The sequence below is a fragment of the Pleurodeles waltl genome, chromosome 6, assembly GCF_031143425.1.
Source record: "Pleurodeles waltl isolate 20211129_DDA chromosome 6, aPleWal1.hap1.20221129, whole genome shotgun sequence".
Taxonomy (NCBI): Eukaryota; Metazoa; Chordata; class Amphibia; order Caudata; family Salamandridae; genus Pleurodeles; species Pleurodeles waltl.
Window position 1 is genome coordinate 1,074,744,197 of NC_090445.1, and position 27,818 is coordinate 1,074,772,014.

The 27,818-nt window shown below is 46.6% G+C and overlaps 1 protein-coding gene across 1 annotated transcript in view; it reads right to left on the reverse strand.

The window, feature by feature from the left end:
* LOC138300562 (chloride channel protein ClC-Kb-like) overlaps positions 1-27,818 on the reverse strand; it is a 198,584-nt gene that overhangs the window by 12,273 nt on the left and 158,493 nt on the right. Inside the window, exons 16-18 of the mRNA XM_069240102.1 lie at positions 22,902-23,035; positions 19,518-19,624; positions 18,692-18,775 (exon numbers count right to left, since the gene is read on the reverse strand). Coding sequence (XP_069096203.1) covers positions 18,692-18,775; positions 19,518-19,624; positions 22,902-23,035 — 325 coding nt within the window. The remainder of the gene's footprint in view (positions 1-18,691; positions 18,776-19,517; positions 19,625-22,901; positions 23,036-27,818) is intronic.

Genomic DNA, 27,818 nt, shown 5'->3' on the forward strand with positions numbered 1-27,818 from the left:
GTAAATGACCCCCAATTGTGACCAGGAATTTCTTTAATAAAGCATGTTAATATAACACTCTTACTTTTTTAATACATTAACATTCCTGTAAACCAGACAGGTGGCCTGATTTAGATTTTGGCAGACAGAACACTCTGTCACAAATGTTATGGATATCATGTCCACTTCATTACAAGTGGATTATATCCAATTGCACTTGTAAGATAGGTGACAGGGTATCCATTACATTTGTGACAGAGTGAAAGGTAAAGAGATGTGATAGAGGGCAATGAGATGAAAATGTGAGTGAGAGAGCAATACACAGATGTTCAATACTTAAAACAGACCAAGATAAGTCCATTGGATACACTACCAATGTGGAAACACTACATATCCTGCATTAACTCTTCTCTAAGTTAAATATGTGCTTTAGAAAATGTTTTTAAACACTGAAAAAATACAGTTTCTATCTATTTTGGGGGTAAGCAGCTGAAGTAAACTCTTAAGCACTAATTTTAAAAGGTTTGGAAAACAATGAGAAAACACAGCTGAAATCTAAACAAAATAACCACGGAAAATAGGCTTGAGTAGATATTCTATTACTGATACAAGATATGCTACTACAGTTCACAAAACTGACTAGGGTGCGGCTGAGAGCACTACTTGCTGTGGGGTACAGCTGATGCAGTACCTGGGGATGCTTAATGTATCTGGTTTATATACCCATGAGATCCTGCTGTGGTGCCTTTAGAAGTTCAAAGACAGAACAAAATGACATGATAATCAGTCACGGATAGAAGTGAGAACGGTTTCAGAAGGTGACATATTGTAATGGGACAATATGCACACTTGAATCTTTGAGGGAAGGTTTTAGATTGGCACTGTGGCAGTTCATGACATTTAATGCAATAGCAAGGGCAGCGAGATTGACTTGGGGAGGAAATTAAGTTCAAAGGGTCAGAGGTGCTCACAATATTATAAATCTATGAGAAATACAGGCATGCTGTGACCATCTTGCATTCAGCAATGTCGCCAAATTTTAACGCTGATTCTTGAGAACTGAAGAAGAAATCAGAGTTAGATTTGCATTAGGCACCCACAGATAGGGTGTCACTAAAAACACTAGAATATGCCAAAAGAGTGAAAAGAAACCCATGGTTCAGACATACAGAGTTCGGTTATTTGCACCAGACCCGCTTGACTCCTGTTGGCTTAGCAGGCAATGCATTAGGGAGTATCTGAGGCCTGCTCTAGATGCCAAAACATGCAGGTAGATTTCTTTCAGATGGTTTGGGTGTGTGCTTTGGATGGAAATCACTCATCTGGGAGGAAATCACCCACTTAGAGTGGAGGTGATAAGCAGAAGACTGGCGCCTAGTCCATCTCTGTCTCTATTATGATACATGCATAGAACCAAGGGCACAGAACACATCTGAGCTATATCAGCTCAGTACTTGTAATTGCCAAAGGATCATACTGAGGAGTTAGAAGAAATGTGCTGCCATAAACACAAAGATATGGCTCCATGATTTGCAAAAAATGGAGCATGGTCAAGCTGGCAGCACGTATGCTCAACAAAGACAGAGGGGCAGTGGTGCAACTACTAATAATTTGAACGACCTTCTAATGGCCAATGGAGCTAAATCGTATGTCCAACCTCCATAAAAGTATAACATCTGATAATGGTGGAGATGAAGTCAGAGAAGTATCGGTTGGCTGGGGAACTGTTAATGTTGGTTTGCGAGGTAATGTTTCATTTTCCCTGTAAAGTAACAGCAAATGCTCACAGAGCTTTTTTCTGATGATTTTATTTGGCCACTTGTGCCCTTATGTGTACAGTAAAACTGCTAGCTGAAAATCCATTAAAGAGTAATTTGAAAAAAAGCAGTTTTGCGAGATTCTTTTCAGATTCATACATGTATCTATAGATAGTGGTGGCTTCTGGTATTGCTGCAAATTATGATACTGGGAAGTAGGTTATGATGGAGATCAAGGGCATTTCGTTGGGTATTTGATGAGCTTATCCCCTAAGGTATCTTACATTGTAAGACAATAAAGAGTTATGTGGTGAAGGTGAACATAGTCATTTCTGTGTCAAGCACTCAAGAGACCACCCCACAGATGTTCCCTGTTCACAGCAAAGGACAATGGGGTTTGACACCACAATGTCCAGATTACATGAGAAGAGTCAATAAGCTAAAATTCACAAAGGAATAGTGAATGAGGTTTTAGATCAAGAGTGGAATCAGCTAATTTCCATAGAGTGAATGTATGTAGACCTTTATTGGTGGAGCATGCATTTTAAAATTACTTCTGAAGAGCGACCCCTCAAACTCTTTTGTAACAGCGACCTTTTGCATTTCCTTTAAGTGCAAAAGAAGCTGTTTGATGCTTAGCAGCAAGTGTTTCTGTACCTGTACAAGTAGGCTCAGAACTTTCTGGTTTAATGCATGGCTCACCATTGGCTTTCGGAAGGCGCCTTTATGACAGCTAATCAGTGGCACTCAATTAAACATCTGTCAAAGTCCATACACTTATTTCAGGTAAAATCCAGCACTCCACAATAAATCAGTATTATTACAATTAGTGACTCTTAACTTTGTTTGAGATAGCATTTGTGGCTAAGGAGTTCCTGCGTAACCTACAAACTGCTGAAACAGTGAAGGAGCCACAAACCAGGCCATTAGCAAGTACACTGCTCAACTTACAGCCCGATTTCCCTTACCAAGATCAAGGCCAAGATATTCACTAAGGTATTACCTAGCTGCATAATCAGGGTGATAGGTTCCTTGATAAATCCAGACCAATACAGCTTTATGCCCCAGAAGTGTACACAACAAAATACTAAGGGCCATATGTACGAAAGCTTTTTCCCATAGACACAGAATGGATAAAATCCTTTGGTACATCTGGCCCTAAATGCCTTCACCATGCCCTGCACCTGACTGACCAAGTTGAGTGGCTGCTAACATAATTTATGATAGAGTTCGAGAAGGCATTTGATTCTGTTGGATGAGATTACCTGTTCACATTGCTGGGAAGAAAGTCAATCTGGGACCCAGGCATCTTTGGAATGCCATCTAGTGGCTAGGGTGCATATATATGAGATATTATCTGATAGGTTTTCAATATGCAGGGGAACCACTACACTTTGCCATCACGACAGAGCACCTGGCAGAATGGATTAGAATGGATGCACCCCTGAGGGGCCTACATCCTTGCAGATGCTCCAGGTACTAGGTAAATTATCAGGCTTGAAAGTGAACCTTTCCAAGTCTGTTGTGTACCCGATTCATGCCAGGGAGGCAGACCTCCTGTTGCTAACTCACACGGTGATTGCTACAGAGGGGTTTCGCTACCTTGCCATGTATGTCGCCTGCAACAAGGCACATGCATGGGAGGACAATTGCATGTTCCTTTTTAGAATCCTGCAGAGCGGTTTGGCTTTCATGTTTCGCCTTCGACCCTCCCCCTACTCTCACTGATAGAGTGAGCAGTAATATTTAGCACAATATCCCTTTCACACCTATAGTACCAGTTTCGGAACTACCCTTACAACGTTCATGCAACTTTTCACTCATCCCTTGGCAAAGGTTTGCAATCTCTTCTGGGCAGCAGGACACACTGCGAATAGCCATGACTGTGTTACACATTTCAGTGTGACGACTGCGTTGTGACAACTGAGAGGCTGCTCGTTATTGGGATGCTCATCTGATAACTGTAAATGAATGTCTCGGAATCTCAAGCAGACTCAGAATTCACAACAGAGAAGTGAGCAACGGGAGACAACCACTAACTGCACCCTCTGTGCTGGCGCAAGGCACCCACAACCCTCCCTCCACCAACCAATCCAGCAACAGAGGCATGGCAGCAGATCCTAAAGTGTAATGACTGGCACAGTCGGCTCCCAAAAGAAACCCCATTAAGGCTGTGCAATAGACTCAGACAGGTCGAAGGCCTGGTGGGCTTCTATGGATGGAATAATATTGGAATTTCTAAATTATGAGATATGATGTCCGGCACAACTATGTGCTCAATCTTGGATGTCTAGCTTACCTACGATATTCACAAACATTATTTTTTAAATGTTTACAACTGCAACATGCCTTGCACCACTACATTAAAGGCCTCATGGAACTCCCTGACTACAATCCCCTAAAGACAAAACTGCTGATGGGGAACATACATCACAAGAAGATACTCATTGTGTGCAGGCCACTGGTTATATGCACTCCTGATACCTTAGAGGCTCTACAAAGATCCTGGGAGTGATGTGTGGGCTCTCTCAAAGACAAAGAATGGAAAACAGCTAGGATGGCCTCAAGGGAGATGGCCATTGAAAGCCAGTTAGGCATGATCTAGCTCAAACAATTGCTGCATATATTTTACACAGAGTATGGCAGTTTGGGAAAATTAACTCCCTTGGCTGCATGAGATGTGGGAGCAGAAGAGAGACTTCATGCTCACCACATGGAGATGCCCACAGACTAGGCACTTCTTTGGTGGAGTTAGGACATAAATCAGAGGAAGTGATGGGTGGATAATAGACAAAGGCCCCAAAGTGATTCTCCTGCCTATAACTTCTGACCTCGATTCCTACAGATACAAACTGGCTAAATGTAATATAACCCGAAACGGGTGAGACAAAGGCCCGCCCGGTCTGGGGGATAGACAAGGGGTATGGATCACTGTATCTGGAAATCCCCATGCACATCTCACATGGTTTCCCCAAAAAAGACATAAACCTATGAGAATTGTTGGAAACTACAGAGGAATTGCAAGGGAGGTGTGAGTGAATGAAGAAGGGATTGTGACAATTTAGGGCCTGATTTAGAGTATGGAGGATGGCATACTTCATCACAAATACGACCTATATCACATATGTGTTACTATAAGTCCATTATTTCCCATGGCACTCGTAGTACGGCGGGATAGGGGTCACGTTTGTGGTTGAGTATTCCATCCGCCAAACTGCAAATCAGGCCCTTAGTCTCATGTGATGGCTCAACAAGTAAGATGTTAAAAAACAAAAGTGTTTAGTGTGGTACTGAAACGACTTAGCACTAATAAGTCTAAGTGTTATAACAGTTTCCGGCGGTAATGCAGCTGTATGGATGCATACGTTTACTAACTTAAATGCTTACAAAATATTATGTTAAAAAAGTAACTTACAAAATTACATTCAGTGGTGACATTTGTTTCGGGTTAATTACCATTAGATACATAACGGTGAAGAAGACAAGTTTGAGGCGTTAGAGCAAAGGGTAATAGAAAATAAAAACTTTAAAAGTAGGGAGTGGGTTTAAAACATGAATAATTGGATTTACAGCTCGATCTTGCCCACTTTATATAAAATTAAGAAAGGCAGAGTATTTTTTAGTAAACAGAGGGGAAGTGTAAAAGAGACTAAGGGAAAAGGCTAAAGGAAAAGAAAGATGATTGGATAGTAAACTAATTAGTGAAAGCGAAGGAGGTTCTACGACTTAATTTGGAATTGCCGAAAAACATTAGTTTTAGGGTCAGAACAAAATTAAGTATTGGATTTCGACATTAAAAAATCGGACTGTACTAACCGGTAGTGAATCGAAGTGATTAATGAAACTGATCATAACACAGGGAACTCATTCAAGCCCGACTATCACCCTAGAAATCTGTCTTGAGCAGTCCTTGTCTCACCCACCGTCAGGCAGGGAGTTCGTCTCACACTTCTCTTTGTAACATCGAAACCTCTGAAATAATCATCTCCTCCCCCGCCGGCAGCCAGACACTTCTCAACAATGTGCTTTATTTAAACATCTTTTTCTTGAATTTTATGAATTTGCAAACATGTGCATTTAGAAACAGTAGTTCCTAGAGCAGGACCGAAATGGAAAACCAAAGCTGCTCTGGCAAAAATGCTCACATCAGCCAACCCCCCTTCATCTTTTTGCGCAATCTCTCTCTATCTATCCATCCATTTTCTCCTCTCTTTCCTCTCCCTCTCTGATCACTCTGTCTCCACCTTACCCCGCTGTCCCTCACCTTCTTTTTCTCTCTTGAACCCTCCTCTTCCTGCTGCAATTAGCCGTTGAGGGCGGGTGACAGAAGCACCAGAAGCTGCCCTCTGCCCTAAAAACCGGCCTCCAAGGACTCCATGCTACCCATGAAATGCCCAGTAGACTAAAAGCCTGTCCAGGCCTGCCCTAGGGTCAGACTGGCCTATGGGCAATCTGACAGAGTCAGAGGGGCTGGTCAGCCATGTAGGTCGTTTTTTAAGTCGAGCACGCAAGTGCTTTTACCTGTTGTAATCTATCTATGGGTTTTTAAACACACCCCCGCACACTCATCACTATCATTCATTCATGGGCTTCCCTTTCAAAAATCTTTTGTTAGAATTGGTAAATGCTTTACGTTCGTCCCTCCTTAGAGCGGGTTTGATACCGCCTTGGACACCGACTTTGTTACATAGATAATTGCACATTTGCCGATACGTTTGGCTGCGGGCTAACTTCATTTTCCTTTGTGTCTCTCCTTCGCACTCATGCTCATGGCGGCCGTGGTGCTTTGATTCGGCTCGCTTATGTCAACTGTTTTACTTTTCATTTTAAATTTATGAGGCAAGAAAAGTTCAGTTAAGAATTTACATCGCTAATAGCTCTAACTCGAGCAAACGCAAGACCCATTGCATTGCAAATGCTTGTTATTGTCTGTTGGTGGGACAATTTAATGGTCTGGTGGGTTTGTTTTATTGTTGAGTTCCCCAATATTAATACAAACATTGCTTGCTGCTAGCACAAATACATGCAGCCTCCTCTACCCTGCAAAACACTTATTCAGCTGTCCTTACATGTTCAAAATTGCCCCAGTTGGCGACTAGGCGCCAATTTTTTAGATATCTGATTTCCTAATGGTGGCACATTACTTTTGGTGTCAGGACCTATCTTCTGACCCTGGCTTACCCTGGTAATTACCAAACAAATTTGTTGGGATCTTAAACTCATTGAGTTTGCATATCAAGAACGTCACCATATCATGTAAATATGAACCACAGTTCAATGAATAGCACACAGTGACGTAACGTCCCCCTGTATTATGTGATGAGGTGTCCCTAAGCAAAAGGAAATAACGCTATAATATGTCTCAAAACCCAAGCAGACATCTTCAAAGTACGGGACATTCTGGAACGTCTACTGGTGGTGACTGTTATAGATGTAAGACTGGGCAATAAGAACTGTTTTTCTCACATTGAATGGCCCCTGTAAGCTTCACTTATTCTAATAGCCAAACACACATGTTCTTTGGGCCAGCACATGCTGACAGGTAAACAATGAACTTGCTCAACCAAGGGGTGTTGTGATAGTCCTAGAACAAAGTGAGAGCTGGCTCTGAGTCTTGTTGTGCCTAGCTGTTGATGCAACCCATAAACTCGGTCCTTGCGTTTCCTACCCTGAATGTGCACTCCAAGATTAAATCCTCCAACTGAGCACAGCTCTGTAATATATCTCACAAGTTCACTACTATGTGCGATATTGTGTTGAGTATCCTCAAGTGTGTGTGATGCATACAAGTACTTGCAACTGTGGGCAAGACCTTCAGGTATGCATATCTAAGCTGTTATGAGGCCAGTAAAAGGGGTGCAAAAGGGACAGAGCAGATAGAGGCTGAGCGTATGGACATCATTCAACTAAAATAAGGATATCAAAAGTGATATCATTCACCTTTTGGACCCCCACACCCAATAAATCACATTATTAAGCTTCTGCTCCATCCTTCATCTTCAACAAGCTATTTTTGATTCTTGTAGATTAGCATGAGTGTAAGAAGTGGAACTCACAGAAGGTAGATATGTTTTTTAGAGCCATGGTTATTTACTGTTCCTGCCGCTGCATTCGAGACCAACACTAGGGGCAGCCGGGGGAGTCATATGGACACCAAATACCAAGACTAAAGGAAGCAGCCGGTACTCCCAGTTATAATCCATGGCAGCACCATCTAGCAGTTCACTCCAAATGTCTGTTGTTCGAGAGTGCCATGATGCTGCCAGCTAACTCCAACTCTTTTCACACCTCTTCTTTACCCATGGTACAGATGACTGTATATCCAAGGGTTCCTCAACCACTTTTTTCTTCTCTACTATATAGTCTTAAAGTCTGCCTTATAGGGCAATAGAACCCACTCCCTGGGTTATATGCTTGAGCCTCAGATAGGATAAGTGCATATAACAGTTGTTATTGCCTTTGTTGAAGGGGCACCACTGTTATTAGGGTATTTGGATCAATAGAATAAACAATTCAATTTAAAGCAGCTTGGTGCAGGGTATAAATATTGTATTAATGGGCCAGAGAGCCCATGCCCAACATTGCTGACAGTTGCAGTTCCACTGCTCACTGGAGTGTCTAATTCTAGTGATCTAACAGGAGGATAGTCCAACATGTTTCCAGGCAGTATGCCTCTATTAATAGGGAAATATGAGACTGGTGTTTAAGCATGTGGTCCATAAGGTATTGTCTTCTAATGTGCGATGTTTCGGCCACCTAGATTCAGTCTGTATTTGGCCTGTTTCATGTCCTTCAACTGCATTCGGGACCAGTATATGCTACCATTAAATGCTGGATGGAGCTAAAATGTGCAATAATAGCATGGAGGAGATTATGGTGGTCATTACAACATTGACGGTAAAAGCCGCTTACCGCCGTGCAGAAGACCGCCAACACACAGCCGCGGCCGCGGAGTTCTGCCACGGCCATTATGACCCAAAGGCCGGAATCCGCCAAAATCTAGACACCCACACAAGTCAGCCACACCAAAGGTGAGTGAAAAACTGGTGATAAGAAATCCTCCACCGTCACGCCAACAGGAATACGCCCACACTATCACGACCCACGAATCCATGCGGCGGTCTTTCAACCTCCATAGCTAGGAAGATGGAGCTATGGCGAAGAATCATGGACAGGGTCAACGCAGTGGGACAGCACCCAAGAAATAGGGATGACATCAGGAAGAGGTGGAACGACCTACGGGGGAAGGTGCGTTCCGTGGTCTCAAGACACCACATCGCAGTACAGAGGACTGGCGGCAGACCCCCACCTCCTCCCCCACAACTAACAACATGGGAGGACCAGGTCTTGGCTATTCTGCATCCTGAGGGCCTCGCAGGAGTAGCTGGAGGAATGGACTCTGGAAAGGCTAATCTTTACTACTATATCCCCCACCCATCCTGCATGCCATCACATACCCCCACCCTCACCCTCCCCCAATCACTCCTACTCCTCACACATGTCCCAATATCACAAACTACCCATCCCAAACCCAAGCCCTGCATGCAACACCAAAGCATGGACACCCATCACCAAAGCATGGCCACTGCACATACCCATACACCCCCCTAAACCATCATCACACAAGGTCCTACACAAGAATGCAAGCACTGGGGTACACGGTCACCCACCCATTGCACACCATGGTACACACAGATGCAATAATCATGCTTTTACACCCCTGCAGGACCCCTACCTAACGTCACTGGACAGGAGGGTCCAGACATGTCCACTCCACCCACAGAAGAGGCCCACAGTGATGACAGCAGCTCTGTCCAACTCGATCTAGACGACCAGCCCGGCCCATCTGAGACCTCGGGACAGTCGGTTCCCCTCACACTGGCACAAGCCACTACAGGGCTTCCCCCCTCTGGAAACACCAGCACAGCACCCACCGAACGGGCCCATACCTCTGTCCCCAGGACACGTCAATCAGCAGTGTGTCCACCACTACAGGGAACCCAGGCTAACCCACCACCCCAACAACAGGGACCTGGGGGCAGTGTCAGTGGGCACACGGTTCAGGGGACAGAGGCCCAGGAACACAGGGGAACTTGGAGGGGTGCTGTGTGACAGGGGGAGGACAGGCCCAGGGAACCCACTCTCCACGATGCCCTCTCCAACATCATGGGAGCTTACCACCATTCCCAGGAGACGATGGCAACGGTACTGGCCAAGTTTCAGGAGACCCAGCAGTTGCAGGAGGAACAGTATTTGGGCTTCAGGGAGGAACTCAAATCCATCAATTCCACCCTGGGCACCATTGTAGGGGTGCTGAAGGAACTCGTCAACATCAGGAGGGACACTGTGGCACAACAAGGGGCCCCTGACACTAGCCTGGACAATGAACTGCCCACCACCTCCGCCGGTGCTAGTGGACAGGAGGCACCGCCACAGGACCACCACACCAGCACCCCACCCCCTGCAGAGGGAGAACCACCCCGCAAACGGTCCCTGAGATCCAGGACAAAGACAGAGAACTATGCCAAGACCCCCGCCAAGAAATGAGACCACCCTGATTGTCATCCATTTATCCCACCTTGTCACCCTGTTCATCCTTAAACTGCCCCAGCTCCACTTCCTATGCCTCTTTGGACAATGCACCTGTGAGACTAATGGACTGGACTCTGCCATGGACATTCCTCCACCATCACCCCTCACCATTTTACACCCCCCTCCAATATTGAGCACTTAAATAAACACCCTTACAGCACAAAACAATCTGGAGTCTGTCTGTGATTTCGAAATAGTGGATTAGCAATTACAGTGCCAAAATGCTCTTTCAAATGTAATGTCAACATACCTATGTCACACAGCTATAGTCCATGAGGAAACAAGGCAGATGTCACACAGTTGGACCCACATCTGTGAAATCGTAAGGGAAAGTGACAACCATACCCTGGGTGAAAATGACAGACAGTAGAGAGGTATTAGATTTAAATTAGATATAGCAGGCAGGTTTGTCTTCTTTCCTGTGTCTCACTGGAAGTATTGCAGGATCACTGTGTTCCTGTTGTCGATGTCCTCTTCTTCTGCTTCCTCGTCTTCACTGTCCACAGGCTCCACAGCTGCCACAAGACTTCCATCTGGACCATCCTCCTGCAGAAAAGGCACTTGTCTTCGCAAAGCCAAGTTGTGAAGCATACAGCAGGCCAGGATGATCTGGCATACCTTCTTTGGTGAGTAGAATAGGGAACCACCTGTCATATGGAGGCACCGGAACCTGGCCTTCAGGAGGCCGAAGGACCGCTCTTTAATCCTCCTAGTTCGCCCATGGGCCTCATTGTAGCGTTCCTCTGCCCTTGTCCTGGGATTCCTCTCTGGGGTCAGTAGCCATGATAGGTTGGGGTAACCAGAGTCACCTGCAAATGGCGAGGGACAACTGTTAGACACACACTAACTCATAGGGACAACCACAGACCCAGACAACTATTCCCACTGATTTGGGTCCATGTGCTCACCTAATAGCCACACCCGGTGCCTCTGGAGTTGCCCCATCACATAAGGGATGCTGCTATTCCTCAGGATGTAAGCGTCATGCACTGAGCCAGGAAATTTTGCAATAACATGGGAGATGTACTGGTCTGCCAAACACACCATCTGCACATTCATCGAAAGGTAACTCTTCCGTTTTCTGTACACCTGTTCACTCCTGCGTGGGGGGACCAAGGCCACATGTGTCCCATCAATGGCACCTATGATGTTGGGGATATGTCCCAGGGCATAGAAATCACCTTTCACTTTAGGCAAATCCTCCACCTGAGGGAAAACGATGTAGCTCCGCATGTGTTTCAGCAGGGCAGACAACACTCTGGACAACATGTTGGAAAACATAGGCTGGGACATCCATAATGCTATGGCCACTGTTGTTTCAAAAGACCCACTTACTAGGAAATGGAGTACTGACAGCACCTGCACTTGAGGGGGGATTCCTGTGGGATGGCGGATAGCTGACATCAGGTCTGGCTCCAACTGGGCACACAGTTCCTGGAATGTGGCACGATCAAGCCTGTAGGTGATGATCACATGTCTTTCCTCCATTGTCGACAGGTCCACCAGCAGTCTGTACACCGGAGGATGCCGCCATCTCCTCACATGCCCCAGCGGATGGTGCCCATGGAGGAGAACAGCGAGCAGAAAGTCAACCAACTCTGAGGTACGTAAACACAGCTTACTCTGAAAATATTCATAAATCGAATTTTGCCTGTAATAGTGTTTAGGCAAGACCTAGGTATGTGTGACGCAGTCAAAAATAAATCCATGTGGGCCGCTGAAATGGCGGCTGCCTAACCTGTAAGGTGGGACAAGGGGATATGAGGTAACTGCGCTGGCATTGTACACCGTTGCGGTAGGCAGTCGAAGACCGCGGCGCAATTCTGCATTGGTGAACATTGGACCCTATGGGTCCCAGGAGCCAATGACGATGTACGCCGGCGGTGACGGTATGCACCGCTGTGAACGTGACCGCCATTTTCTCTCTGTTCAATCACTCAATACCTGATCTTCGACAGGAGAGGACCTACACTGCAAGTGCTGCTGTGACCTCAGTCTGGAAGAGACAATGGCTCGTGTGTCTGGGGAAAGGGCCCCTGCCTTCAGCATGGAGGAGTTGGAGAAACTCGGTGATGGTGTCCTCCCCCAGTACACACTACTCTACGGCCCTCAGACAAACAGGTAAGTACATTGTGAGCATGCTGTATGGGCAATGCCTGTGGGGAGAGGGGTGGATGAAAGATGGGGGGTGAGAATGAGGCGTGCATGAAACAACGGTGAGTGCATGTGCGTTATGGCAAGGGTAGGGATGCGGGCCAATGACTGTGACGGTGCAGTTGGTAATTACTACACTTTTTCACCTGTACAATTCCTGTAGGTAGGCGCCCATCAGAAGAAGGACATCTGGCGAGCCATCGCCAAGGAAGCCCGGACCCTGGGGGTCTACCACAGACGGAGCACCCACTGCCGTAAAAGATGGGAGGACATTCGCCGCTGGAGCAAGAAGACGGCGGAGGCCCAGCTGGGGATGGCCTCCCAACGTGGGAGGGGTGCCCGTCGCACCATGAACCCCCTGATGTTCAGGATCCTGGCGGTGGCGTACCCGGAGTTGGATGGGCGCTTGAGGGCATCACAGCAGCAACAAGGGGGTGAGTACACTCTCATTCTGCTGATTCAGCGCACATTGTAGGTGTCTGGGTGGGAGAGGTGGGCTGTGGGTTCCCTTAGGCCAGGGCGAGTTTGGTAGTTAAGTTCCCTTCTTCAGGCAGGCCCTGTGGCACCCCACCACACTTGTGTACAGTGGCAACTGCACCTAGTCAGGCTCCTGTGACATCCATGTGTGCAGAAATCAGCCATAGTCTTGTAAGCCATGTCCCAGGGATTGAATAGTGGACCCCAAGTGCGCGGCGTAGTGCAGGGGGCTTCTGTGTCTGTCGTGTCCGCCAACGGTAGCGGTATTGCATGCACTGAACATGTCTTTCTTCTGTCTTCCCCCCCCCTTTTGTGGTCTCCCTGTTCTTGTGTGCATTAGCATCATCAGGTGGAGGAGCAGTGGCACCGTAGCAGGAGGGAGTTGCATCCCACATGGCCCTGGAGGGCGAGACTACGGACTCCAAATTCACCAGTGGGACGGAGGGCGAGGGGACCTCCACGGCAGGGACAGGAGCTGACACCAGCGAGACAGACTCCTCCTCTGATGGGAGCTCCCTTGCGGTGGCGGCCCCATCTGTGCCCCCGCATCTACAGGTACAGCCCCACCCCCCATATCAGCAGCGCCCTCCCAGCAGCCCCTCGGCTTTTGCCCCATGCCCGCTCACCCAGGAGGGTGGGCATCACCTTCGCCCCAGGCACCTCAGGCCCTGCCCCAGTCACCCCTGCTGCCCTCAGTGAGGAGGCCATTGACCTCCTCAGGTCCCACACTGTTGGGCAGCCTACCATTTTGAATGCCATCCAGGGTGTAGAGATGCAGTTGCAACAAACCAATGCATACCTGGAGGGCATTCACTCTGGTCAGGCAGCCCTTCAGCGAGCTTTTCAGACTCTGGCCTCAGCACTGATGGCAGCCATTGTCCCTGTCTCTAGCCTCCCCCCTCCAACTTCCTCCACCCAGACCCACACCCCTGTACCTCAGCCTATCCCAAGCACACCATCAGACCAGCATGCACACACCTCAACACACAAGGGAATCTCTGGCAAACATAAGCACCACACATCCCACAGGCACTCACGCAAACATCACACACATGCAGACACACCAACATCCACAGCCTTCACTGTGTCCCCCTCCTCCTCGTCTCCCTCCTCCCTCCCTGTCTCGTCTCCACTCACACCTGCCTGCACTACATCCTCAGCCACTACGTCCTTCACCAGCACACACACCACCACACCCCGCTCACGTGCAGCTCCACCCCCACTACCATTCACACATCCCCTGTGTCCTCTCCCAGTGTGTCTGTGAGGCCGCCTCCCAAGGTACACAAACGCAGCCACACACCCACCCAACAGCCATCCACCTCACGACAGCCTCCAGCCCATGCACCTTCACCCAAAGTCAACAAACGTACACCTCCTACAACCACTACCTCTTCCTCCACTCCCAAACCCCCTCCAGCTACCCGTCCCAGTGTTCCTAAGAAACTTTTCCTGTCCAACCTTGACCTCTTTCCCTCACCTCCCCCACCCCTTCAGTCTCCTAGGGCCCGGCTCTCCAGGTCCCAACCTAGCACCTCAGCCGCAACATCGGCGGGACCAGTGGTGCCAGTAGTCACCGGATTATGGAGTGCACCAGGCAGCAGGGCAGCCAGTGTGGCAAGGAGCCACAGCACGGACAGTCCCCCACCTGTCAAGCATCAAAAGTTGGCCAGTGCCCGGCGGGAGAGGGGAAAGAAATCAGCCACCGAAGCTGCTCCCAGGGGTCCAGTTGGGAGTGTGGAGACAGCTGCGACACCATCCAAGGTGGGGAAGAGGCACAGTAAAACCGGCAAGTCTGGGAAGATCAGCACGGCGGACAAGACGGCCAGCAGCCCCGCTGCCAAAGACAGGACCGCCAGCAGCATCCCCGCTGCCCAGGAGACGACCGCCTGCAGCCCCGCTGCCAAAGACAGGACCTCCAGCAGCCCCACTGCCCAGGGGAAGACCACCAGCAGCAGCCCCGCTGCCCAGGAGACGACCGCCAGCAGCCCCACTGCCAAAAAAAAGGACCACCAGCAGCAGCCCCGCTGCCCAGGAGATGACCGCCAGCATCCCCGCTGCCCAGGAGACGACCTCCAGCAGCTCCGCTGCCAAAGACAGGACCGCCAGCAGCAGCCCCGCTGCCAAAGACAGGACCACCAGCAGCAGCCCCGCTGCCCAGGAGATGACCACCAGCAGCCCCGCTGCCAAAGACAGGACCGCCAGCAGCCCCACTGCCCAGGGTAAGACAGCCAGCAGCAGCCCCGCTACCCAGGAGATGACCGCCAACAGCCCTGCTGCCCAGGAGACGACCACCACCAGCCCCGCTGCCAAAGACAGGCCCTCCAGCAGCAGCCCCGCTGCCCAGGAGACGACCGCCAGCAGCCCCGCTGCCAAAGACAGGACTGCCAGCCGTAGCCCCTCTGCCAAAGACAGGACGCCAGCAGCTGAACCGCTGCCCAGGACACCGCCAGCAGCTGAACCGTTGCCCAGGACACCGCCACCAGCTTATCCGCTGCCCAGGACACCGCCGCCAGCAGCACTGCCGGCCAGGACAAGACCGCCACCAGCTGAACCGCTGCCCAGGACACCGCCGCAAGCAGCACCGCAGGCCAGTGAGCGACAATGATTCCGACGCAACTGAGTCTGCCACGGGCAGGATGAAGCACTCTGGGCACAAGGCCCCCTCCAGAACCAGTGGAGAGTTACATCCACTACCTCTGTCCTTGGCAGGATGAAGCACTCTGGGCACAAGGCCCACTCCAGAACCAGTGGAGAGATACATCCACTACCTCAGTCCTTGGCAGGATGAAGCACTCTGGGAACAAGACTGTGGCTTTGCACTCCCCAGGATGCAGCAGTGGGTAAACCACCCACTGTAGAGACTTGAGAGACTGTGGCTTTGCACTCCCCAGGATGCAGCAGTGGGCAACCCACCCACTGAAGAGACTTGAGAGACTGTGGCTTTGCACTCCCCAGGATTGAACAGTGGGCAACCCACCCACTGTAAAGACTTAAGAGACTGTGGCTTGGCACTCCCCAGGATGCAGCAGTGGGCAAACCACCCACTGTAGAGACTTGAGAGACTCTGGCTTTGCACTCCCCAGGATGCAGCAGTGGGCAACCCACCCACTGTAGAGACTTGAGAGACTGTGGCTTTGCACTCTCCAGGATTGAACAGTGGGCAACCCACCTACTGTAGAGACTTGAGAGACTGTGGCTTTGCACTCCCCAGGATTGAACTGTGGGCATGGAGCCCCCTTGTGGATCTGGCATCGTGCACTCAACCAGCTGAGATGCCCCCCTTTCCTTCCCCCGAGCTGCCTGTTTTATTTCTAACTGATGCCCCTGCAGTGTTCTCTCTGTTTTGTTCGGGTATTGGGTGTGGGCCTCGCCCATGCCTTTTGGGCCCAGTGATCCACGGACTATGATGGTGGAATCCCTTGGACTTGTGTTCTTGGTGTATATAATTGTATATAGTATAAATTTATATATTTGTCAATATATTTGATGTATGTAATTGAATATATCACAAATATTCGACTCATTTCCTTTTGTCCTTGCATTCTTCAAGGGGGGGTTGGGGGGTGTAACTGTTATGTATCAATATGTATTGGTGTGTGTGTTGTAGTGGGTGAGGGTGGGGGGTGTTGCGTGTTGCGTGTGTGTGTGTCACTGTTTTTTCCCTCCCCTGTGTCGTAGGTGCTGTGCTCACTGTTGTCTTCGTCGCCGGCGTTCGTGCTCCTGGTAGAGGAGCAGGAAGAGAAAGGCTGGCAGAATCTGGAGCTCGGGCTCCATGGCGTCCTAATTCCTCGTGGGGTATGTAGAGGTGAGCGTTTTCCCTTCCGATTCCTGTTTCCGCCGTGTTTTTGTTCGCAGTGAATCCACTCCGGAAAGGTGGCGGATTGGTGGGTTGTAATAGTGTGGGCGGTACATTGTCCTCCACCTGTCTGTTGGTGGTTACCGTCGCGGTGTTTGTTTGTACCGCCGTGGCGGTCGGAGTGCTAAAGTGGCTGTCTATGTTGGCGGTTTCCGCCACGGTCATGATTCCATTTTTTTTACCGCCGGCCTGTTGGCGGTTTTACCGCTGCTTTAACACCAACCGCCAGGGTTGCATTGACCCCCTATGTGCTTAGATCAGGAACTGCTGCATAGTGTTAATGATATGAGTCAATAACTAGCTTCTAGCTTGCATCAGAGGTATTATGGGTATGGAAAAACTGTGAAACTGGGGTTATTATGTGGCGCCATTGGGCAGTTCATTGCTTAGAGCTATTGAATCCGATTTGGAAGGTGACAGAAAGACTGCTAGGATCTCGGACACACATTCTGATGCTCACTTACACAGAAAATGGAGCACATTCAGTGTACTCTCTAGGATGTGCACTGACCACAAACATGTGTCCCTACAGCAATCAATTGCCCATACCCTTCTAAAATTCTGATATGCCACTAGTTTTAGGGAGGCTATTTCCCCTCTCATATTACTGTGCTTAATTGATATTACGTTTTGACCAGTGTTACGTCCTGCGTGCTTAAAAGACACCATCCACACTTTCATAATATTCACTTTGAGAGAACCAAAAAAACTCTTGTAAATGTGTCTTTAATTCTTATGCAGTTTGAGCAATGCTTCTATGCCACTACCCGACCAAGGTTTATTTGTCTCACTGCCACATATGTTTCATAAATATGCCCTCCAAGGATCTCTCAAGCTCCTCGGTGTTTCAATCCTATCCAGTTTTTGGACCAATTGCAATGAACAATGTGCTCTCAAATGCACAACTATTCTTGAAACTTCCTTGTTTGGATACATGGTGTAAGGTGGGTCTTTAACTCCAATCCAGTGGTATTGTAAGCTTTGCAATGAATGTTAAGTAACACAATTCTGAATGGTTCTTTCTGTGAGACCATCAAACCTCCATCCACCTCTTGCAAGACATTTAAATCCCATTTAATTTGATCAATATTATTATCCTTAAATGTCACACTTCTTGAGCCAACCTTTCTTAAAAAAGTATTAGATCAGGTCCCTCAAAAACTCCTGAAATTTTTCTGTATATTATATCCAATGGTGAATATTATTGCTCCATTGTAAATCAAAAGCCACAACTAATCCATAAAAAATATCTTGGGAGAAGAACTCGAATGACATATAAAATTATCTGTAAATATGGACTATGGTTGATAAACATTATTACTCCAAGAGTCTCCATTTCTACAATATTTACAAAGATTCCTCTATAGAATGACCGTAATAACATATCCACTATGAGAAATTATACCGGCCTTGTGCACTTCAAAATGCACCATTTTGTCAAATAGGTGATTTGGAGGATTCCACACACTCCTCACTTACCACAGAAAGATACATCTAATTAATGGCTAATAGTGACCAACTTTACTGGACCAAAGGGGTACACATATTACAAACAATTAGTGCCAGGTAGTACCAAGACTGCTCACGTAACCATGATTTGCGATGGTGAGGCAGGTTTTTTGGTGAGCTGCGGTATTTTATCCCACTCTGACAGTGTCATGCTGAAACATCAAAGGGCAACAGACAGATCTGTGCAGGGTACCAGTACGATAATTTGCAGTGGGTTCTGCATACTGCTATCCTCATGACATTGTATATCAGACCTGAAGTTGTTTTGCTCTTGTTACCAAATAACGAGTAACATGCATGCAACCCCCCCACCCCCAAATACCGGTAAATTATGTGGGCTCCATAAATACTCTTCCACAGCTACCTGATGTAGTGACGTGAAGGGAGACAGCTGCAGAGTGACCGGCTCAATGGTGCAATCATCACTGAGGTTCCCTTCGAACAGAACCTATGAGAGACATAACAAAAGCATCAACAGTGCAGCAGTCTACAGACGTACAAAACTGATAAATGTGATACACAAGTTTCAGTGCTGAACCTAATGTATAAACAACAGTGCTGCAGCTGAAGCTTAAATGGCAGTGTCATCGTTGCATGTAATGCATGAAAAGCACGTTCATCTTTGCGTGTAATGCATGAATGACAGTTTCAGAGTTGCACCTAATGCATGTATAACAGTTTCAGTGCTTCACTAATGCATGATTACATTTTTATAGCACCAACCATGATCAAGCGCTGATGATGCACCTTTCTTCAACTGTAAATAAGAGATGAGGATGTTTGACTCAGTTTGGAGATCGGCTATTTTGGCTGCATCCTGATTTTGGGAATGTGGTGGTTGCATCACTGAGAAGAACCAGCCCTACATTCCACTGCAGTCTTCTGATCCAATTCCATTGAAGACAGAATTAGGGCTCCCACCTTTGTTTGAACCCTGAAACCTGGCTGAGTGGTACCTCTGCATCCTCTAGCGACTTGCCATCTCAATTTGTGTCTTCTCTGGGAGCACTCCTGTTCATTCCCACTTCCACAATCCACCTCTACAATGATCTTTATCTACCCTCTAGAATTAAGGTATCTTCCAGATGTATTATATGCAAGGATTCTCCACCAGAAAATGGCAGAATCCTACAGATGCTCCTTTGCCCCTCCCACCCCACCTACCAAATGTAAACTTGAAATGAACATACCTTAGTTTTATCTTCTGGGCCTTCTGGGAGGTGCTGTTGGGCTTCATGAGTCTGTAGGAAGCGGACCAGCTCTGACCTTGTCACTGTCCCCACCAGAATACGAGACTCTGAATGAAAAGAAACAGGGACTTCAAAGACTGTGTAAAAAGGAAAAAGGGGGCTATCAAAGACTGGACAGGAATGTTCTCAGGAGTTGGTTGTGATGTGCCAGTCTTCTCCTAAGTACTAACCAGTGATTGAAGAATTCCCAACACCTAAGCTTGCAACTTCACTTTGGAAAGCCCACCTCCGTTCAGAGCTTGTCCTATCTCAACTTACTGCAAATCTTCAAAGAGTCCCTCTTTCAAGATGGTCCTAGCTTTCACCCCTCTCCAAGAGGCTGATGCTTCCTTTCAAAAATACCCTTCTCAAGAATGGAAGTTTCCTCCCCTCTCCCAGTATTGGATTTGGTTATCCCGCCTGTAGGGAGCACAGATAGACTGTCGGAGGTGGATCTGGGAATAAATGGTTTCAGTCCCTAAGCTGTTATGGCAGCCCGTTCTGTTGTCAAATGCTCTTCCCAGATGACTCATCCCTGCTAAGTGGTCATTGGAGAAACCACTGCAGGCTCCCTGCTCTTGTAGGTAGCCTCAGTGACCTCCAGGAAGCCACTCATTCACACTATTCTGGGATGTGTAATGAAGTCTCAGGTGGTGCTACCAAGCTAAGTAGTTTTAAAACAGTTTGCTCTTAGGCAGCACAACTTTTTCCAGGCTGTTTTCCTACTACCCTTATCAAAAGTCTACTTTCACTAATGAATTAGTTTTACTATCAATTGAAAAATATCTTTGCATTATTTCTCTCCTATCTTCCGAGGCTGCTTTGGGAAATTGGCAATGGTCTCTGGCTGCCAAAAGATGACTGTACCGCATTTCATACAGGAGGGATACCAGAAGAATAATTCACAATGGTGGGTGATATTTATGCCATATTAAATTTCATGATAAAAGCAAATGAGAACCCAGTAGAGTGTCTTATAAATTGAATCATAAGTGGGTGTATTTAAAAAAAGTTATCTCCGATAGGAGGAATGGCACAGCAATGTTTGATTTTAAAGCATAGTTATTACCTTGAAATTAATGTGCACACCCACTTCTAAACATAGGTTATTTGCTTGCAGATATGTCATTGCACTTGTTGAAGTTGTCGATGATCAGATGGAATGGGGGTGGTGGTGACCCATTTGAGGAGGTGATAGGCAGAGAATTACAGGATAGGGTTTATGATCTATAAGAGTAGGGAATTTGGTGCATCAGGTAGAGATTGCTACAGATAGCATGGATTTGGGGTTGCACAGAAGACCCAGGATGTAAATGCATGAAGGTGGTTTCGCCTGACAATCTATCGATTCACAGATGTCTTGAAGGTTGCACTAGATAAGTGTGGTTCGGAATAGAGACAGTCCGGGATACATTCTTTCAAGATTGCAGAACTTCAGAGGCAGTGGCAATGCTAAATTAAGTGATGCTCAAGTTGGCAGATGGAGATCCAATGCTTTGAATACTATGGTCTTGTATAAAAGCCCTTTGGAGCAGTGACGGAGTGTAGCAGAGCAGAGTGCGGAGAGCCATGAAGTACAGGTGTCCGTGGAGGACGAGTACTTTTTCACAGTCTAATGCTTTTTATCCAAGGGTTGTTTGTGAGTGAAGCACATACAGGAGATGCTATGCTTATAGTTGGTTAAACATCATTAATCAATCAACAACATGTTTCTCTTATTGCTATAAGAGCACATTGAGTGAGGAATCCACTCATATGGTATTCTGAATCATTGATCATCCAATCCTTTCACTTCATTTTCTTCGTTATATTTATGAACAAATTCTTCAAAAACTATTAAAAAAACTTTGATGAGGCATCTTATTGATTGATTTGTGCAGTTTAATCAGACATTGTACCCAACTTGAGAGTTCAAATCTTGTGTGCACGCAAAATGTGAGCAATGAAAATCGAATCCAGTGATGAAATAAGAGTGTGCAATTAGAAGGATTGCCTTAGTTTCAATGGCTATGGTTGGAAGAAATCAAGATCTTGGTGCCTATGGCGGGCATAAGCTTATTGCTGGTGCAGAGGTCTTTGGATTGCACGAAACACAAAAACAGGAATGCTAGTCGCATGTGCATGGCTATGGAAGTACAAATACAAAACTTAAGTGAAGGTGGCAAGGATCATGGGGTGCCTCAGGATTCACATCCGGTGAACACAGACAGAATGAGTGCATCCTTAGGTTTTCCATGGTCGATGTACATGACTGGTTGGATTATGGAGGTACGGACTGGGAATGAGAAGCAGGGAGGTTTCATTATGGATGCCCAGAAATAGTGTGTAGCTAAAAAAAAGTTGATTGTCCAGCACAGTACCAGTGGAGCAGAGCTGCTGCAGGTCTGTTCCTTCCTGCACTTTTTAGGTGGAGCTCATTAGCGAATATAAATGTTAGTTTGTAGCAGTCATTAAGGCAGAAAGAGAAGGCCCCAGATGCTGAAACGTTGAGGTGGAGTCAGTACACAATCTCTAATTCATAGCGTGTGGCCTCTAGCTTCCATTCACATCCCAGTGAAAACTCCCTGTGCATAGTAATAAAAGTGAACATGAGCCTTTTAAAAATTAAATTAAAAAATAATTTAAAAAAAACATAAAAAACACTTATCTCCTCCGCCGCTCCTCTGTCCCTCTTGGCTACAGGCTGCAGGCACAGGCTCCCAGCCTGCCCTACAGCCAATCATGACGCTGCTCAAAGCAATGTCAGGATTGGCTGGGAGCACCCAGCCAGGGTGTTCCCAGGCAGACTGGGAGACTGTGCAGGCTCTCTCCAGCCCAGTAACTGTGTTGCTGGGCTGCAGAGAGCCTCCTGCGCATGTGTGTTTGGCCGGCCGAAGACGGCTGGCCAAACGCACATACACACTGAGGAGAGTGCTCTGTGCACTCCCCTCATATGATAGTCACCCTAATGCCCCGCCCCTTTTCAAGAAAACGATAATAAACACAGTTTATTATCGTTTTCTTGAAAAGGTTTTGCAGCTGCCTCTGCTGGCCGGGGGAGCGATGCTCCTCCGCCCTAATGGAGGAGCCGCCCCTGGTGTACACCCTTGGTTGCCATGATGAAATCTCCTGGGTCTTGCACATACAAGGGACACTGCATCTGCGTACTCCACTTGGCGATCACATGTGTAATGTGGGATGAGTTCACACAGAGTAAACTGACCTATGTCGTGCCAACAGCTAAAGTCACTCTGAAGTTACTTCAGTGCAGTAGAATTCATCCTGGACATCGCCTGATGAAGTCTTGGAACCTCAATCGAGATGAGTGAACTTGCCTGTATCCTGCACATAGAGGTGAGAACTTGCCTGCATCCTCCACCACAGGAAACTCCAGGTCTTCAGTAGAGGTGAATATCTTAAGGACTTCCTCGAATGTTGCGTTCTTAACCAGGAACGTCACATCTTTCCTCATAAACTGCTCTGTGGTGACACTGTAAGAGCTGTAGATAAAAAAAACAAGTTCGGCATCAGGAGAAGGAATACTTCAAACCCACCTACTCTGACCTAGTTCCCTTCACCCCTACTCTGTCATAGTTCACATCCAGACTCACAGCTTCTAACGCCCTCGCCCAGATTTCTCGCACATTCACCCACTATGTCCTCATAAAGGAGAGGACGCCGGGGATGTTTGCCACAGGCCCTGCAATTTTCAGGGCCCCAGGCTGCAATAGCACAATATACTTGTTTGCAGTAAAAGTAGGGATTTGTCTGCTTCTATGATAGAGCCACGAAGAGGCAACTATGAGGCAACTAATACCACCACTAGGTGGCGCCAAATGCCTGCGCTTCCACCAAAAAGTTACCAGTGACGTTTGAAAGAGGTACTCATGTTGCTGGAAAATAAAATGGGGCCCCTCTTGTAGTTTGCGACCAGACCCCACAAAAGCTTTTGAAAAGTTCCCCATACTCCGCTAACCTCAAGGAAGACAGGCGTCGGGGTTAATTGCCTTACATATCCCTACATTGCACCGATGTGTACATTTTGTGTGTACTTTTTAGCTGGCCTCCGCAAGAAGTTTGTTTGTATATGTTTACTTCTGCAAGTAAGTTTATACTCGCATCAAAGAATGAACATGCACATATGCTCATGTGTTTAATATACGAAGCATAATAGAATCTAATTTCTCTCTTGGGGTTCACATATCGTAATGATAAGCGAGTTAGAGAAAGCTGTTAAACCAATATAGTGCCGATTAAAGTGTATAAATGACATGCATTGCTTTGATATATGCCCAAGGGGTAGGAGTCCCCAATAGTTAAGACCCCAACTTTTTTATTGTCTGATTACAGGAATGTAATGCCTTTATTGCTGACTCTTCTACTGTCTCATTACATTTTATTAGTAAACAAAAGGCGTTACACAGTACAATATAGGAGGAATTATGTAGCAATATAATGTTATTGAGACAAGAGCCTTTGTTAGGAGAGTGCCGGGATTCCAGGGATCTGGAATCTGCCATTAAGACTCTACACCAAATTCTGACAGTCACAAGCGTTCGCCTCAGAATGATGAATAACTTGACAGCCAAAGACATGCCAGGGCCTTTCACTTTCATCTTTCCCCATTCTTGGCAGAAAAATGGAACTTTCCAACTGTACCCAGCAGGCAGAGAGTGTCATTGGGGTGGATGGTGGTGGGTGGGGAGATTTGTATCAAGTGCTTGCGTTGCCCTTACCTCATGGGAGGTGACATAAGGATAATGCAGGCCCTTAAGTGAGATGTACTATGTCATGCAGAGCCACCTTGTGTGGCTGTGCGTGGAATAGTAAATCAGGAGTAACACAAGGCAGTACAAGTCACTGTCTTTCTTTCTTCAGACCTGGGAAGGGTTTCCCAGGAGTGAGGTGCGGGCTCCTGCATATTTACCCATGGTTTTTAGCTCATTCTCAGATTTGCTAATGTTAGTAAACCCAACCTGAGAATGTGTCAAAGGGAACGCCTGCTCAGGGGAGGTGTAACACGGAAAAATATCCCTTTCTGCCCAAAACCCATCATGGCTGTAACACAGGCACCCTTGCACCACAGCGCGAGGGTGCAAGTGATGAGGTAGTCTGCACTGTGTGCACCAGCGCAGAGAGACAGCAGGAAAGAGCCGCATATTTTTAGATATGGCACACTCGAGCTCTCTCCACTTGACGCAGGAGAGCAAATTGTCTTGCAGTGTTGCGTCAATTCATAGTAATTCTGGTCCCGGGTTTAATGTGGTGTGTTAGGTTAGACTTCATTCCAGTCAGTCCAGGGTGAGCAATGTCTGCTTCCCCCCACCCGGAGATTCTTGTAATTGTGGGACAGCAGAAATCCACCAGGAGTCACTGCTCCGGACGGAATTCTGCCACTCATCATGATGGGCGGCCTTTGGGTTATTTGAAGAGGCACAATATAACTGCTGTTCAGGTGAGCTGAGGCATTGCAAACATAATGCAGAGTACTTCATGGCACTCCTAGCTCAAGCCAACATACTACCAGGAGCCGCACAGTAAGCAATCTACTCCCTGCTATTAGGGGTTTAGATGCCACATTATTAACTCACTGCTCTGTAAATATGGATGTTGTAGAAAAAATCACAACTGGACCAACTTGTTAATAATGTTGAGGAACGTTTCAAAGAGACCCTGTATGGCATAATCTAAATTATCCATATATAGCAAGGGCACGTCCTGCCTGGAATATTTGAGTTCCTTTCATGCTCTGATTTGATGAACATATTCTTACCTACAAATAAGTACATTTCTTACATCTTTTACGCAGTTATAGCAGGCGGATTTCTTATTCAAATATGGCACACGATTTACAATGGAGGTATATTAACTTATTAGTAGATGTCAACTGAAATTTAATCACAGAAGCAGTGGAGCTATGAAAGTACAAAGAGACCAGGATACCATAATGACATTGAAATACTTGGCTGTATTATATATATAGGTATAATCTGCGTTGTGCAGCTATGAACGGCAGTATGGATGGCTGATTTTTACTAATTCACTGCGAGGTAAGGGGAAACATAATGAATGACTCCTCAATTTACTATGTGATTTTAAAAAAGTGCCCGTTTAAGTCAAGTAAACTCTGGCCAGTTAATAAGGCTTAACAATAACCAAGTGGACTTTTCTACCAAAAGGAGACCTTGGAAAATTAAGAGGAAAAGAAATTAAGCTACAGAAACTAGGGATTAATGTGTGTTGGTCATGGAAATTCAATTACACATTATTTCCTCTGTTAATCTTTCCATGGGACAAGATGTGTATGGTGGATGTCCTAATAAACACAAGAAAGTGCTCCCACGCACATCGAGAAGTAGACTTTTAGGAGCCGTATTAAAGGTGTGGAATGAGTACTGAGAAAAAGGAAATGATATGGGGCTTCTCATGGAATGTCATAAAATCAAGGTTTCACAAAGATCTCAAAAGGAAGGGGCATTTACAGAGAGGAATAAGTGGGATAACTAAACAATGCAAAACATTTTTGTGTTTCTATTTCTATAGCACAGACAAAACTGGGGAGTACCGGGGTGAGGTACATTTTGGGGAGTGAGACTGCAAACATCAAGTGAGGGTTTAATTCTTTGAATCATATAGTTACACACAATTACACCATTAAAACAGATTAAGTAATTTGCCCAAAAGTGCACAATTTCCATTGAAGTGCTACAGTGGATTCAAAACCAGGTGCTCAGATTGACTTAGTCACTGCACCACACCTTCTTTCCTAGTTGATGTTAAAAGAAAATTCACAAAAAGTTAACAGTTGAAAATGCTCTAAAAGGCCAATTCTCATGAACACTTATATTCTTTTTTTGATATATTCCCATAGGCATTATACTATGTTCCCCATGATGTCTATTGAGTAGATTGAACACAGATTATTGTGGTATCTAGTTATTATACAGAGGTTGCACCCTGATAACAGTATCTCTTGTTTAAGATTCAGGTTTGTCTATGTGCATATGCCCTATGGGGTAAAGTGTGATATGATATATAACATTAATATTTACATATTTAGCAACAGCTAAAGGTATAATCGCCTACCGGTTGTGCAGCTATGAACGGCATTATGGATGTCTGTCTTTTACTAATACACTGCGAGGTAAGGGGAAACAGATAATGAATGACTTCTCAATTTACTGGCAGAGTTTGCAAAGTTTATCCTACTCTGCGCTCCACACGGAGCGCAGAATTCCTCACAATTCCGTGAAGTGAAGTGGAGCTTTTTCTCTCACTTGCCAACGTTAAGTTGGTGAGCGCAAGCAAGAGAAATCGCTAAATTGGCGAGCGTGAGCGAGGTTTATGAACCCAAGTGGTCACAAGCGGTCGTGGTAGGCTGGGACCGCTTGTGATAAGAAAGCTACCGCTCACATTGAGGAAGCTGCCCCTGAAGTAGAAAATCTAGTCGACCGGCAGAAAAAAGTTAGCAATCCGCGTGATGCCGTTCGTGCTGATTTCACAGCGCAGGAGAAACTCCTGCGCTAAAGATCAACACAAACAGCACAACGTACCCAAACTCCGCCACTCGTGGAACTTGGCATAGCGTGATAGACTTTTTTAGGCACTTCGCGGAGCTTGCGTAGCAAAACTCAGTGAACTCTGCCCAGGCCTACATGAACATGGCAAGATTGCAAATTACAACTATAAAGGCAGTTACTGGTTTGAGCTGCAGGTTAAATATCTTTCGAAAATGCAAACACATGCCTAGGAAAAACCTGCACTCTGTCCCATTTTCTTTTTCCCTGAAGAAAACTGAGTTACCTAAATATGCCAAAAATTCATTATGGTAAATAATTTTGTCAACCATGTTTATGAAGGAGATGAAGCAGTGGAAACATTAGAATACATCGTATTATGGTGATCATCAACAGCACAAGACACTGCTGCAGGATTATAGAGATTGGAGGATAAGCAGATGGAGACCTGGGCATAGACCCAACATATGTGGAAAGGTATGAGCATGCCCAAGGATATGCTGTCCCCTGGCACTGAGGTGCTGTAGCTCCAGCTAATGGACAACACCTGCACCACCAGCTAGTGAGGACCTCATGATCCTCCACCTGAACAGATGGCTGATGATCTCTTTCAGGAAAATGGAAGGAATAACCAGCAGACTTGGGGAGTGTTTACACCTTTGACGTTAGTCTGCTGATGGAACTATGACTGGAGCTTGAGGGTGCTGAAGGAAATCTCTCCTCCTCTACCTTTAGAGTTGACCTGCTTCCACAGGCTTTTTGCTTC